General features: G+C 38.6%; 1 protein-coding gene across 3 annotated transcripts in view; it reads right to left on the minus strand.

The window, feature by feature from the left end:
• The window catches only part of KLHL15 (kelch like family member 15), a 29389-nt gene that overhangs the window by 8693 nt on the left and 3639 nt on the right, over positions 1–17057 (minus strand). For all 3 annotated transcript variants that reach the window (XM_060234075.1, XM_060234074.1, XM_060234076.1), the window contains exon 2: positions 7278–7989. In XM_060234075.1, the coding sequence (XP_060090058.1) occupies positions 7278–7982 (705 nt within the window). In that variant the 5' untranslated portion in view covers positions 7983–7989. The remainder of the gene's footprint in view (positions 1–7277; positions 7990–17057) is intronic.

Consider the following 17057-nt stretch of genomic DNA (forward strand, 5'->3'; position numbering starts at 1 on the left):
ATAAAAGATCAACTTTTACAACACTTGAAAGACTCTGGGTGGATAATATGGATATTATTGTTTTTTAAGAAATTCCAATCAGGATTTCATACAAGAGAAGACTAGGCCTTTCTTACAGAAAAACTAAAACAAAACAAAAAAATTGCTGGGATAAATTAGAAGGCGTAATTTTCTCTTTTTTACACAACAGAGATTTAAGTTGGATTCTTTTCCAAAGCTGAGATATTTTTGGGAGAGATATAAAACAAATGGGAGGAAACAGAAACTTCAGAAGAAACTTCGTGAGACCTTCAACATATTCAGAGAAAGATGATCCTGACTTAGAGGGTACAAGTTTGGACTCTTCTATACTTGGAGTGTAATTATGGTTTATAGATGCCTAATGGGGAATATAAAATGGAGCAAATGTTTCCCAAAAGAGAGATAAAATGTTTTATTATTTGAAAAAGTCAAAGCAAGTTATCATTTGTCAACAAGAGAGACAATTTTAAAAAGGAAATAAAACTCTTGGTGAAGAATTCATTTTGGCAAGTATCCAAAAGAACAATGATGTGATGTTATATATGAAAAGTAAAGATAATCCTCTGTGCAAGCACCAGTCATTTCTGACTCTGGGGTGTTGTTGCTTTCACAACATTTTCATGGAAGACTTTTTAACGGGGTAGTTTGCTATTGCCTTCCCAGTCATTTACACTTTACCCCCAGCAAGCTGGGTACTCCTTTTACCGACCTCGTTAGGATGGAAGGCTGAGTCAACCATGAGCTGGCTACCTGAACCCAGCTTTCGCCGGGATCAAACTCAGGTCATGAGCAGAGCTTGGACTTCAGTACTGCAGCTTTACCACTTAAAACAGAATTGGCATTCAGATTATCATAGTATATTTGCAGGGGTTGGAATGACTTTATCTGGGGTTAAGACATTGCTGTTGGGAATTTATGCTCTCAATGTGGATAAAGGGTTATTTTATAGGTAATTGATGGACACACTTTTAAACTTATCTTACAATTAATGGAATTTCTTTGCTGACTGAAACTGAGTGGTTTTGCCACAAACTAACAGACTTTCACAAACAATATTAAAAACAATATAAAGAAAATTTCCCAAAGTGTTCTTTGGTTCAATAGAAAACTTGGGTTTGGTGGATATTTGGAGACAGATAAATCGTACTTCAGAAGAATTTACATATTTTTCAGAAAGACACAGATCTTTTTCAAGTATAGACATGTTTTGGATTTCCAGAGATTTAGCCACTAATGTTGCTAAGTAGATGTTTTACCAAAGACATTTTCTGATCACAACCCAGAGAGATAAATTAGGACATAAATTAAGGGCCTTTGCAGATTATTTAGTGTTAATCTTATATGATCCTTTAAAAGTAATATAAGTTTTAATGTCTAAATTGAAAGAATTTGGTGCATTAGTAGAGTTAAAAATTAACAAAGCGATTATGTTAATTAAAAATATGAAAATACAAGAGCAAACAGAACTGATAAATAAAACGGGTTTTAAGATATCTGGGCATTATGTCGACAAATATGAACTGTATGTTATTTCAAATAACTACGTAAAGAATTGGAATAAAAAATGACTTGTTAAGATGGGAGAAACTGCAATTGTCTCTGTTGGGAAGAATTTCTGGGTAACTGGAAAAACGGCCACAGGAAAAAAGCTCACAAAAAAACCCACAGTCATAAATGCTCACAGGAAAAAAACCCACATGGAAAAAGCCCACACAGAAAAAAGCCCACATGGAAAGAATCCCTCATAGAAAAATACTATGTAAAGCACCATAGATTTTTATAATTGTGGATAAGCATTCACTCCCATTTATGAATGAACAGGTATTGCCTATATTTAATGCTGTTATTGGAGGATTAAAATATGTCATATTCACATGGAACAATTTGTGTTGTGATTTTATCAAGTATATTTAAGTAATAATTTTGCTAAGTTATTTGTATATTTGATGGACTGCAGAGGGACCTGGCTTGCCCATGGCCAGCATGTGGGAGATAAGGTAGGTGGTGGCCTGGGGTACTACCTTTCCTAGGGATTGATGCTAGGCACCCCCTCTCCACATCCCAATGCTCTTGGCTTCCTGGGTCACAGAGCCAGAAAGCTGAGAGTGGCTGAATGGCGCATTGGCGAGGCTCTCCTCTGAGCCTGGTTTCCCTTGCAAGAGAAGCCGGGCTCGGAGGAGAACATGCCCTGCCAGGCTGCTCTCACCTTCAGGCAAAAGCAGTCAAGTGGGGCGCCTTCTTCTCCTCCAAGCTCAGATTCCCAGCCCTGCCAACTCTTGCTTTCAAGGCAAGAGGAACTGGGTGGGGTGTGTTCTCCTCCGAGAATGCCTGCAAGCACACTCTCAGAGGTACTCCAAAACTGCCCTAAGAAGGGCAGTCTTGGATTGCTTCTGAGAGCACAGGTGCAGCTCACCCAGAGTCCTCCCTGAACTCCCCTGCCACACCACGGCACCTGCCCTTGCCATGGGCAGGAGTGCGGCGGCGGGGCAAGCACAGGCAGGGGGCTGTGGGGGCAGGTGTTGGCGTGGGGTGCCCAAGGCCCTAGCACCAGGCCTAGGATGACCATGAACTAACACTGGCTAATGCACAGGTAGGTCGCCTAGAGGTGAAAAAGTGGAAATATGAAGCATTACATGACATGGTTGGCACTTCTGTGCAGCAATATGAGCAGGTGGAAGATAAGCTTAATTACTCACAGAAACTGACTAATTTGCAATTAAGAATTATATCTGAGCTATTGTTATTGTTGTTCTTAAATAATTGCTGCTTTTAGTCTTGTTGTGGTCACTGGGTGTACCACAGTGTATTTGTTAAAATACAAGTGAAGGGAAATTGAGCTAGGACAGGGGTGGCCAACGGTAGCTCTCCAGATGTTTTCTGCCTACAACTCCCATCAGCCCCAGCCATTGGCCATGCTGGCTGCGGCTAATGGGAGTTGTAGGCAAAAAACATCTGGAGAGCTACCGTTGGCCACCCCTGAGCTAGGAAATAACCTTATTTTATTATTTTATCTTATGGTTTTAATTTTTAATAACAAAATAAGTAAATATTATTTGAAAAATTTTAAGCCATATAGTTGTTCAAAAGCTGTGACTACTAGACAGTACTTTAGAAATTACTTCAGACCAACATTAAAAAGGTTGACAAATTGTAAATTAATAAATTTAAAGTATTAAATTTCATTTAAAAATATTTCTTTATAGAGTTTAATTTCTGTTATTATTGTTTTTCCTTCTTAATAAACATAATTGATAACAAAATAGTCACTTTTATTTCCTGTATTTTTCCTTCCAAACCTTTACACTCAGGAGCATTAACACCCTCTTCATACAGGCCACTTTTGTATAGTAATGAATTACTACACTAATAACTTAGCAAAATTATTATTTAATTATACTTGATAAAATCACAACACAAATTGTTGTATGTGAATATGACGTATTTTAATCCTACAATAACAACACAAATATAGGTAATACCAGTTCATTCTCATAAATAGGAGTGAATGCTTATCTACATAAACATCTATGGTGCTTTACATGGCATTTTCCATGTGAGCTTCTTTCCACATGGGCTTTTTTCCATGTGGGCTTTTTTCTCGATAGGCTTTTTCCGTGTGGGCTTTTTTCCTGTGAGCATTTATGACTGTGGGGGTTTTCTGTGAGCTTTTTTCCTGTGGGCTTCTTTCATGCAACCGAATTCTGTGATCAAAATGAATGTTTTATTCAGAATGTTATTTTTGTTACAGACCATACCTGTGTTGACATCTGATGTATCATTTAAATAATGGTAGAAAGATATTTCTAAATTTGTTTGGCAAGGAGGAGAGAAAAACAACTTTTATTTGAAGTGTTTTATACAAAGTGGGTACTCAGAAAGTGGGTACTCAGAAAGTTGAGTATAACCGACTTAAAAATATAACGAAGTATTTATTACACAGTGTAACAATTAATTAAAAACAAGATAAATACATAAGCAGTGCTAAAATCCAACCTACTGAATTTGCACGTTAACTGAACATAAATCACATAGATGAATATTTCATAAAAAACCACTAAACCACCAAATGTGTTTTGGCTCTAAGAGCCTTCTTCAGTGGTCCAAAACCAAATAGCTTGATCCACTGAAGAAGGCTCTTAAGAAGCAAAAACGCATCTGGTGGCGGCTTTTTATGAGATAGTCAGTTATGTGATTCAATTCCGTTAACATGCAAGTTCAATAGACTGGATTTTAGCACTGCTTACGTATCTATCATTTTTAATAGTTAATTGTTACCATGCTGAACGGGAAAAAACCATGGGGAAAACCAAAGGGGAAAAAACCATCAAATATAAGATATTACAAGATAAAAAAGAAAGAGGAGGATTGGGTTTACCTGATTAGAAATCATACTTCACTGCCTGTTTAAACACAGGTTATGTTCAAAAACCCCTGTGACTTTCAATACAAGAACCATTTTATAGACATGAAATGTTAATTAAAAATAATGGCTAACTTATTGTGATATAGTAGACCTCTCAGAGAGAGTGTAAAATGAAATCAAGAGAAGATTAAGAGAAGGATATAGTTGTCAATTTTTTAAAATACACAACTGTTAGAAAGAGAAAGTAGATAAAAGATTGTTTGGGTTTGAAGAAACGAAGACTATATTTGAAACAGAATTATGTACAAAAGATGAACATGTTATTGCTAAAAAGTATAACCTTTTGCTGAAATATGAAACGGAGGAAGAAGAGGTGAAAGAATGTATGACAGAGTGGGCCAAGAATTTTGGGTATAATACACTGATGGAACAATGGGAAAGGATGTGATTGAAGGGAATTAAATTCATATTAAGTTCTACCCTTAAAGAGAATTTTTATAAAATGATGTACCTTGAGAAACTAACTAAAATGTATAAAACACTTCAAATAAAAGTTGTGAAATGTAAGCTACATGAAGCATCATTTTACCATATGTGGTGGACTTGTAATAAAGCAAAAAACCTGGATAAAAATACATTCAATTATGCAGAAGATTTTAAAGATTAATATTCAAATGAAAGCAGAAGTTTTCTTTTTAACTGATGGACAAAGAACTAGAAAATAGCCATGGGACTTTGTTTTTATATACAACTAAGGAAGCAAGACAGAAATGGAACACTTCAATAATACCCATAGTAGAAGAATAGCTGATGAAGATGCTAGAATTGGCAGAGATGGCTAATCTCACTTCTTTGATTAGTGAAACAACTATATTTACATTCTTTGCAAACTGGAAACCTCTTCTTGACTTTTTTACATGAAATGGGGGCAAATGAACTTATGATACGTGCATTTGGTGATTAAGGATAATTTTAGAAAATAGAAAAGATTTCTTGTTTTAATATTGTTATAATTTTAGAACAAGCAACTATAATGTTACATTAAATATTACTTTTGTAATTGTATTTGTCTTTATCATTAAGAAATATAAAGATTTCATCATGGATAAGTTGTCAATTTCTTTTTTCTCTTCTTCGCCCCCCCCCTTTTTGTACATTTTTCTGTTCCAAATAAATCCTACAATAAAATTTAAATTGAAAAAAAAGAGAGGAGATGGGATGCAACCAAAGTTGCCTGCAAGATCGGGAAAAAAAATCCTTAATGTGTTGGCATCATATGGGCAGTGTGTAAAATATGTGAACAGCAGTTTTTAAAAATCTAGGAATCAAATACTTCAATTATTGTCCAGCACACTTGCATTTATAATATTCTATTTTATATCAGGAATTTAAAATACTGTATGATATGAGGGGGGTTTTCTTCTAAAAATGATATAAGATTTGCACCACTAATTCATTTAATAAATCCATTTTTAATTTCACTGAAAACAGTGCTGCCTTGTCAGTTTAGGCTCTGCATTTGTTCATTAGCACAGTCAATATTGGGTACTATTTACAGGGTCAGTTTAGGACCCTGTATTCATTTTAAGTGGACACTGTATTTAAATCCCCACTGTATCAAGAAACTTACCAAGAATATAATCCTTTGCAGACATCATTGAACTTCAAAGGGTATAACTGTATTGCACCATCAGTGATTTTGAGACCATCATCTTATCTCAGCCCAATCAACCTCACAGGATTGTTTAAAGGGAAAAGGGAGGTGAGAACCAGATAAGTGGGCTAGGAAATTTTCTACTGCTTTTTTTTCCTGTAGAAAATTTTCCATTTCTAAAGATTCATCATTTCATAAAACTACCAAGCTTGGCAGTTTCAAAGTTGTAATTAACTTTTTTCAGGTGACTGTCCCCAGAAATTGTGTGAGAAAGTACATGGGCATTGTTTTATTTGTTAAGTGAGAATACAAAAGTATAAATACACACATTAATTCAGATTTTTGAAAATTAGTATGACTGACTGGCAGTCAAAACTAATGCTAAAATTTTTATTTGTGTACGAGTCTCATCTCACAGGGTAAAAGGGATATAATAACCACCAAGCTGATATGTAACTACCAAGTAATGCACACAGAGTGAAAATTGAGGCACCTCAGTGACCTTCATAGAAGAGTTAAATCCTGCTGAAACAGATAAATGAACAACCATGTCCACAGTATGTCACGCCTAGGTCTTTGGTGTGTGTTAAAATTAGTGCATCAACAATTTTAGTACCCTCCGGATTTTTTTCTTACATTTAAATAATGAAAGGAAGCATGTTATACTATTTTTCTAATTATTATTCCACACAGAATTTCTAATTTGTTGGAACATTTAAACTACAATTGATTTATTTTCCCCCTTAAATATTTCAGTTCAAGTATTTGTTGCATTGGGAGCATGGAATTAACAAGGGGTACTTTTAACTATGTTTGCTTAATGTGAATCAAAATAAATATGCTAAATCAGAATATTTAGGGAACTGAAATATTTTTCAATTAATAGCTTTCCAGAAAACCCACACTACCAGTGTGAACAACATATAGTGTAGTACTTGGAGGAAGGGTGGGATAAATATCAGAAAAAAAGAGATAAATGATGTTTTCTGAGAAGCTAAAAAAAAAAAAAAAGCTGCAAACATACCTGTTTCCTGGCTGTCAATCCTGCTAGTCTGCATTTTGGGGGAACTGTTTTAAAACCTAGATGGCACTTGTTTCAGACACTGAAGACTTCATTGTTCCATTTTATGTCTTATTTTTCCCTCCTCCTAATTCTGGGAATTTTACTTATGACAGATGAACAGCATGCTGCCCTAACTGCAATGATGAATTCTAACTATTGCTCTCAAAGGCACCAACCTTTTCAAAAACACTGGATGGTGTCATCAAACAAAACCTGATGTTCTGAATGATGGTGTCGGTATGCCTCCAGCGTCTTCTATCATGCCGCAACCAAGCCTGAACAGCCTCGTAGAGTTCTATCTCTGGGAACCTGCTCAGATGATCATTATCCAAGTATGTCATTAGCTTTTCAAAGCTCAGATAGGACAAGAAATCAGGTCTGGCCATGAGTGGCACAAAATTCTCTAACAAAAAGGAGTCCAGCTTTTCTCTGACTCCCTCGATGTTTACACCAAAGTCATCTAAAAGCCTCATAATTTCTGCACAGTTTTCCAAGCAGATTTTTGCTAAAAGAAATGAGCAGCAGAACTTCACCACCTCAATAAGCTGGACATACATGGCAGCCTGCAGGATCTCATGAACGGTGGTCATGCTCAGTTCAATGGTTCCATAGTACATAAACTGGAGTACATGGCTGAAGCCTGTGGCTGTTAGGCCTTTCAAGTGGATTTTGTCCTGATCCCGCTCTCTCATATCAGCCGTGAACATAATTCGGAAGTAATCACTTTGAGTGGCAAGCAATGCTTTATGAGCCTGGAACTGATGATCCTCAATAACAAGAGTGACGTCAAGAAGCAATCCCTCCTCATACAGTGTTCTGAACCCAGCAGAGACGCTGGTATCATGGATGGAGGAACTAAATCCTTCCACGTCCCCTGCCATGAATCACCTGGGGAGGAAAAAACAAAAGCACAAAACATCATAATTTCTAAGAATTCATGAAGTATATGCATAGCTATTTTTAAAAAAATTATTATGGTCTGACAAAAATCCTTAAGTGGCATTTGGCACAACAGTTAGTAGTATAAATACTAGTGTTTTGCTTCCAGGGTAGAGAGCTCCTTATAAGCTCCTTATGTTTTCTAAAATTACATTTTTAAGCTCCAAGGTCTCACATTATCCAAGAACCACAGTAATAGGTTGAGCCTGGGCGGGGAGTAGGGGGGCAAGCAAAAGATCAACCACACAAAAATTTTGTTCCATTTAAGTGGGGTGATGAATACTTTTGTTTCCTCTGTGGTGAACTCCTTAGGTAGATGGAAGAAAACAGGAGGATTCATCCAGAAAGCTTTGAACTGACAGAGCAGCAAGTCATGGACAGGCAGCCCAGAATGAAGACTTTAAATCAGCTCTTGCTACACTCCTTACAAGCAGTTTACATAATTTAAACAAAGTGAAAGACTTATCCAATTTTGCAAGAGTAGCAGATGAGAAACTCATTAGCAATTAAGCCTGTAATGTCCCTTCCCCATTAAATGGTTATATTTTATAAGAACAATTATTTTGGCCATTTGAGTGAAATCAGTGGAGAGAGATGAAAAGCTAATCTAAAGGGTCTAACAACAATTCAGATATTCTGAAAATTCTTTATAACTATTCTATCCTAAAGTATTTCACCTATTAGATAAAGCATATCTATTATATTTTAAAATATTTATTTATAGAAAAGCATATATTTTATATTAAGTATCCTAAATGCATTATAGGACAACTGTAAATCCCTGGCTATAAGCAGAAAACTAGCATGATCTATACTTATGGTTCACAAAAGGAAAGAAGGAAGTTACAGTCCTATTAAGGTTGACCTTTATCTGGGAATAATAGATCTATTATCACCTTCAGGAAGGAGTAGCAGTCACTACTGATTTACTAAGGAACAAATCAAGATCTATTTATTTTTAATAACATTTCTAATTCAGTAAACAAACAGTAACAACAGAAATATCTTGACCTCAGTCAGGCTTTTGACCTAATCCCTGTATAAGACATTTAATAAATATGGACAAGAAGAACCATTCATCCAAAAAGGTATACAGAGGCATTTTGCTAAGATCAACATAGAGTTCAGAATTTCCAACATTTTCATTTATGACAAAGGAAAATAAGGAACCATATAATCAGCAAACGGATTTTACAAAGTGAGTACTGTAAATACAAGGACAATGAAAAACTAAGTGGAGAGCACTTGTGCTAGAGAGCAGCAAAAATTAAACTCAACAAGAATAAATCTGTCAAGTGTCAAAGTACAACAGCCAGCCTAAATGAAATAGGTAGCAACACATCCAAGACTTAAAGGTAAATTCAGACTGCAAATGGAATCACCAATGTGAACCCATTCCCCCCCAAAAAAAACAAAGACTAATGACACCTGAGCCTAAATATAAGAGAACCATTCTACACAGAGTCACTACAGCTACAGTCTAGTACAAAAGAACTCCCAACAAAATAGTAGGGCTTGGAATAGTAATAATTCTATGCAAAAATGTAATGTAATGTAATGTAATGTAAAATTTTATTTATATCCCGCCCTCCCCCGCCGAAGCAGGCTCAGGGCGGCTAACAGCATTTCAAGTAAACAATACAATAATAAAAACATTAAATTCACATTAAAATGCATGTCTGTGTGGCATGGGTTACATTTAGTACTAAAAGTTATTGTTCAGCAGTAACTACAAAAAAAGGAAGTGCTTTGATTTAGCCTCTGACATAGTCTATTTCAGCGTTTTCCATTTGCAGAGTCGTGACCCAGTACTAGGTCACGCAAGCCTCAATGCCGGGTCACCAGGGGTGGCCCAACAGCCCCCCTCCCATTTATTTTTGGTGCTGCATGCAGAGCTGTGCTCCAGCCTCTGCCCCCCACACCACTGCTGACGATGACTGTAGCACTCTCTGAGCATCCTCCAGGCGGAGCACTATAGAAACTGTGTGCTGGCCAGAAGCGGGGAAAGCTCCTGGCCAGTGCACAGTCTCGGCATTGCTCCCTGAGCATCCTCCGGGCATAGTAAAAACCAAACTGGGGATTTTTCTCTCAGGCTGAATTCCCCAATAATTTAAATAGCTTTCAACCAAAGTAGCTTGCAATTTTCTATACACAAACAGGGGTGTCGAATTCATTCATTATGAGGGCTGGATCTGACATAAATGAGACCTTATCAGGCCAGGCCATGTGTGTCATAGAATGTAATGCAGGAAGTGAAAATATAAACTTTATAAAGGAAACAGACTAACACAATTAAAGATTTTATATCTCTCCCATGTGATTGAGAGAACTGGGCAAAGGAAGCTCTTGCTCTTTTCCTCCTTCCCCAAGGGATGAGGAGGGGGTAGAGCCTCAGCCAATAGAAGGAAAAGAGGACTGGCTCAGTAGCTCTTCTGTGTGATTGAGAGAGCCTGGCAAACCAAGCTATCCCCCCTTCCTCCCCAAAGGAGCCTCTGCCAATGGAGAAAATAGAGCTCTGTAGCTCCTTTGCGATTGAGCAAGCCTGGAAAAGCAAGCTGTGACACAGGAGGAAGCAAGAGAGAGGGAGAAGAAAGCAGACTTGTTTGTGGGCCTTACAGGAACCCTCTGGGGGCCGGAGCCACACATTTTACACCCCTGCTCTGGACATTAAACATTTTAGCTAAAGTTTCTCTTTAACATGCTTGTTTTCTCTGAGTTGAATCCAAAGTACTACAAGCAGAGCTCCACTCACAGAATTTATCTTTCCTTCCTACCAGAAGACAGGAATCTTGTACAATCCCACCTCCAATCATGAACAGCTGACCCTAGGAGCTGGAACCCCAGGAAAAGTATGGGGTTGCAGTAATGGGGGGGGGGGGGCAGAGGCTCAACAGAAAACATGTGGAAGTCATCACTTACTCAGTGGCACTACGATATTAATTACTTAGATATGAAGGAACTTTCCATTATATGAATTACATAGCCTTTTGTAAGCTGTTCTGAGTCCCAAGAGGAGAAAAGTATAAATGTCCAAAGAAATTATAACTTCATTCTGACTGTTTACTGCTCTCACTAAAATTTGACAGTGTGTGCAATTTGAACACCATTGGCATTGCCACTTACCTCAAAGATATTACCAGATATTATAATTACCAGATATTATAACCAATCTAAGTACTTCCCAATGTGACCAAATCTGTGGATACTTAAATCCAAAGACTGGAGTAATGAGCAGAAGAAAGCTCTTCTTCAAACCTGAAAAAAGGTCTAGGTCTGCAGAAAAACAGAACAAGATCTTTCCAAAGCTTTTTGACCTCTGAAGAACAACTCATTGTGGCCAGGCCCAGCAGCAACCACTGAGTGGCTTGATACCACACAACTTATATGACTTATCCAGTCCTAGCTTCTTCCTGATGCTCAACAGCAACTACCCCATAAAAGCCGGTATGGTGCATCAGTTACAGTTTCAAACTAGAATGTGGCAGGCCCAGGCTCAAATCCCCAATCTGCCATGGAAGACTGCTGTGTGATCCTGAGCCAGTGATACATTCTCAGTCTAATGTACCACACAGAGTTGTTGCGAGGACAGAATGGAGGAGAGGAAAGCTACTCTGGGCCACACTATGGAGAAAGGTGAAGTATAAATTAAGTAAATAATGTGGCAGGCCCAGGCTCAAATCCCCAATCTGCCATGGAAGACTGCTGTGTGATCCTGAGCCAGTGATACATTCTCAGTCTAATGTACCACACAGAGTTGTTGCGAGGACAGAATGGAGGAGAGGAAAGCTACTCTGGGCCACACTATGGAGAAAGGTGAAGTATAAATTAAGTAAATAATAAATATAGCTGAAGATGAGGGGGGGCAGATAGAAGGTAGCTTGGTTGGTGGGTGAGAAGAGAAGAAGCAGGGAAAGATTAGGGTATGGGGGTTATCGGGTGAAAGGAAAGAGGAAATTGTGTAGGGAAGGAAATACAAGGGAAAATGAGGTACCCCATAAGTCCTTGTGGGTTCTCTACCATACAACTGGCTGTAACTCAGTGGCCTGCACTGCACAACTCAACCACGGTTTTTGGAGTAGAGGCTGCCAGAAGAAGTAAAGAAGGGAAATCTGAAGACAAGGGAGTAGACAAAGGTAGTTTGATTGATGGGTAGGAAAAAGAGAAGGAAACAGGAAAGGGGAGAAGTTATGGAGGCTTTCAGAAAAGGGAAACAGGAAACAGAGGAGGAGTGGAAAATGAGATTACACCTTCAAGTCCTTGCAGGTTCTCCTGCTTTTCAATATATATCATTCTCAACATGGCCCCATCTGTGGACATTTATATCCAGAGAATGGAGCCATAAACAGATAAGACATATCTTTCTAAAAACCTGAGGGAAAGCTCCAGGCTTGCTGAATGATATGAAAAGTTAAAAAATTACAGGATTACCACTCAAAATAGAAACAGTATCTGAAAAAAAAACCCCTATAAACTGCATCTAAATATTTCTCCTGCAAAGCGGAAGGGGACTTCAATTCATACAAGCAGGAAGAACAGGTCTGCCAATTCTCCCCTCCCACTGCAGACTCACACATTGCAACTCATGCTGTCCCTGAGACCACCTGAACCTCCAAGGAGCAATATTATGGGCAATACAGTAAGATGCATCTGAAAGGGGAACATCAGAAAGACCTATCCTTCAGTGGAAATCAGCTTGCAGTCCAGTGTATCTACCATTATATTTAAATATTTCATGCCACCAGATACCAAGCTAAAATCTCTGCCAGTGAGAAAGCTATGTGAAGAGTAAATATCATTATAGCACACAAAACTTGTATTCCACAAGTACACTGGCCACTACAAGTGCCTCTTCCCAGACAGACAACTTCAACTGCTCATTATACTGTGCCATCCATGCTTTGATTCACTTTGTGCTGGAATACTGGTTCCTAAAGTATTCAGCCCTCCCAAGGAATTGGGAGTATTTTTGACCCTGGAGTCATGGGGGAAGATTGGTTTACCCATTTAAAGCTTTCTATAGGCACCAAACTCCTATTGAACTTTCCCCTCAATGAACTGTAGTGCCCTGAAAGTTCCTCCCTCCTCTCCCCACTGTCCTTCTTTAATTTTGTTTCATCAAAAGGGAAAATGGGATCAATCTGGCCTCAACAGACTTGGCTTGAAAATGAAAGCACTATGCATAATTATAATCTGGGGTACTAGTGACCCCCAAAATATTGAAAAACAATTTTAGCACTGTTCCCATGTTTAAATAGATGGGCCAACACATATTATCTCCATTTTATAGAAAGGTGGAACAAACACAAAAAATTTTTTCTCAGAATTTATATCCATAGATTTTTTTTGGCTTTGAGGATTTATAACACTTTTGGAATTGGGAGTTGCAATGACTCCAAGGGAAAGTGTTCTTTGCAACCTGAATTGTTGAGTATCTTGTAGGGGGAAGTAAAAGCCCTGTGTTTGTGCTCTGTCAAAGCTTCTTTCATGCCCACAGTCTCATGGAAAAGCTCAAATTGAATCACACTGCACTTTTGGAAATGGGGTCATTCGATAGCTCCTTGCAAGACAAGGCCAGGACATGTTTGACGGCATCCTCTGAACCTCACATTTTCCACACTTGAAGGAGCCATGAAGCCTGGAACTCTAGAAGACCCCTGGCCACCTTCTTTTCTGAGTTAATTGCTTCCTTTTGTCCTCCTGGCCACATGTTTTCAGAGCTAATTGCTTCCCTTTTGCCCTTCAAATTTTAGCTCTGAGTAATCTTCTCAACTTTACATATCTGGGGGGGGGGGTGGAATATGATGACCTCAGGCACCTGTCCACTGAACTGATTGGTTCAGATTTTCCAAACCTCTGATTTGATCATCTCAACTTTACAGGGAGAGGGTTAGTCTAGATGACCCATAGCCACCTGTTCACTTAATTGTTCACCTTCAAGTTTCTCAAACTCCTGACTCACCTTCTGAGAGCCAGTTTGGTGTATTGGGTAAATGCACAGACTCTTATCTGGTAGAAGTAGGTTTGATTCCCCACTCCTCCATTTGCAGCTGCTGGAATGGGTCAGCCATAGCTCTCGCAGAGCTGTCCTTGAAAGGGCAGCTTCTGAGAGAGCTCTCTCAGCCCCACTTACCTCACAGGGTGTCTGTTGTGGGAGAGGAAGATAAAGGTGATTGTAAGCCACTCTGAGTCTTTAAGACCCTGAGTCTTTAAGACTCAGAGTGAAAGGTGAAGTATAAATTCAATATCTTCTTAATTTTACAGGCGGGGTCACTTTCACCCCTAGGCCAAAGTAGTATAGCTGGTGTTTTTTCCTTGGGAGGTTTAAGTGTATTCCAAATCAAGAAACATTTGACATTCAGGTTTTAATATGAATCACTCGAACTTTGCGAAAAGAAACAAACCCTGATGTATCTTGATAATATACAAATAATGATTTCTCAGAATTTGAGAAAGATAATCATATAGCATGGTCAGAGTTTCATGCTAATTCAGCCTATTTGCCCTTTATTCCAATTCTGCCTTCTATTGCTTTTTAAGAAGCAAAAAATGTTATACTAGTGATTACCAAATACCAGAATATGGCACCTATGATATGGACCTGTTGCTTACTTTTTGGGATCAGTTAGGATTGCCAACCTTCAGGTGGGACCTGGAAATTTGGAATTTTATCTCCAGTTTTCCTGGAGAAAATTGCTGCTTTGAAAGGTGGATTTTAAGCATTACTGAGGTCCCTTCCATACTAAAATCCTACCCTCCCAAATTCCACCCTCAAAATCTCCAGTAATTTCCCAAGCTGGAGTTCACAACCCTCATTAAGAGTGCTAACTACACATTATATAGGCTGGTTTGGTGACCTTCACATAGAAATGGCAGTTTACAAGGGGAAGAGAGCAATATTTCCTTTTCTTCATTCTTCCATCAGTGCAGCTCTGCTGATAGAAGAGACCAAATTCCCACTCTTCAGTGCATACCCACTATCCATATTACCATTAGTCTATACTAGTCTCGCAACCTTGAAAATCAACTTTTCCAGGGTTGGAAAGGGCTTGTCAGGAGGGTGAATGCAATGTATTTTATGCTGTTAAAGCAGCAAAATAAGTTCAGGCTTGATGAGAAAAGTAAGCTGTGCATATATTTCAAATTTTACCCAAATATGTCCATTTTCTTTTTTAAAAAATCCAAAGAAACACCCCCCTATAGCTGTGGAGTTTCCAGAAAATTTACATTTTTACCTTACACACTTTAATGAGCAAGAAATTACTAGTGCTTTGAATTAGTAATGAACTGGATGAGGGTGAACAATCAACTTGAGGTGAACAAGACATGATGTTTTCTGGATTGACAGAAAGGCAGACCAGAGACTTTAGATCTCTTCTGTTTCACCCTCCTTTTGAAAACCTAGGGTTGCACCTTAAGAGTGCTGCTTGACACAGCAGTCACCTTAGAAAACCAGATGGCTGCAGTGGCTTGGAGTGCTTTTGCCCACCTTCAGCAGGTGCATCAGCCGTGCCCCTGCTTGGTTCAGTTAGATCTAGCCACAGTGATCCATGCCTTGGCTACATCTAGACTGGACTATTGCAATGTACTCTACTTGGGGCCACCCCTTCAAAAGTATTTACACTGGCTACTCATCTGCTCTTAAACCCAATCCAAAGTATTTTTTTTTATCCCTTAAAGCCCTATGTGGCTTGGTACTGGAGTACCTTCAGATATCTTCTCCCATATGTTTATGCCCAAGATCAATTAAGATCACATGGAGAGGCCCACCTAACAGCCCAAGCAATCAAAGCTCATACGTAGGACACACCAGAAAGAGCCTTTTCTGTTACTAGAGGCAATGTTACTAGGAATTCTACCAGTGAATGCAGACAAAACAATGCATGAACTGCTTAGATACATGTTAACTGCAACAAGAGTAGTATTTACAGCAAAGCAGAAAACTGAGGGTTGTCCAGCTCTTGAGAACTCGATAGACAAAATGCAAGCATATGCAGCCAAGGCAAAATTGACAAATTACATTAACTGAAGACCAAAAGATGAATTGGAGAACAACTGGCGAGCCTTCTATACTTACTAATCTTTGTAGTTATATATTTGAATGGTATGGGGTGTTGAACTCATTTGTTGTGAGGGCCAGATCTGACATAAATGGGACTTTGTGGGGCTGAGCCATGCGTGTCATAAAATTTAATGCCACGTAAAAGATATATACACTTTATAAAGGACACAGACAAATGCAATTAAAGATACTGATTTTTTTACTTAAGACACAAACATGCTTAAAACTCTTGTGATGTTTAAACTAGAAAGGTGGGGGAATAGTGGGATTTGGCAATGCAATTTTTAAAATAAAATATCAAGAAAATACACAAGGATCACAGCAGAAACTGAAAATAGACTAAAAATATAAAATGCTCTTGAGTCTAGGAAAACATGAAATGGCTGGGCGTTCTCCCCTCACCTAGTCTATTCAGATTGGCAATGGCTCTCCAGTGTAATATTCCCCTTTGGATGTGGGCTCCCAGGTTAGAGTAGTCACTAGGCACGCATTCTCAGGACCGTTTAGCAGAGACAAGCTGGTTCAAAGCATCAACTCTTTATTTACAAGAAGGAAGTTCCAAGCAACAGCTTCAGCTGGCCATACAAATGCTGGAAAGTGAAACTGTTGAAATATATTGCAGCACAGACAAAGTTGCAAGAAAAACGCAGAATGGATTTTCCACTAAGGGAGTATCTGGGCACATAGATCATAATGGAAAATCCATTCTGCATTTTCTTTCCAGCTCTGCAAGCCCAGAAGAGTTTCCTTCTCCAGCTAGCAAAGAAAAGGCAGACAGAGCTGGGAACTTTGGCAGCCTTGGAGCTTCAAAGGGTGAAGACAAGAGGGGGAGAAGAGGGGAAGAAAAGAGACACGGGCTTGGTTAAAGCCCTGGGCGGACCAGTTCTGGACCATGGGCCATAAATTTGACACCCTTGGTCTATATTATATGACAGTTTTATATAAAATATTAAAAATA

The sequence above is a fragment of the Heteronotia binoei genome, chromosome 3, assembly GCF_032191835.1.
Source record: "Heteronotia binoei isolate CCM8104 ecotype False Entrance Well chromosome 3, APGP_CSIRO_Hbin_v1, whole genome shotgun sequence".
Classification (NCBI taxonomy): domain Eukaryota; kingdom Metazoa; phylum Chordata; class Lepidosauria; order Squamata; family Gekkonidae; genus Heteronotia; species Heteronotia binoei.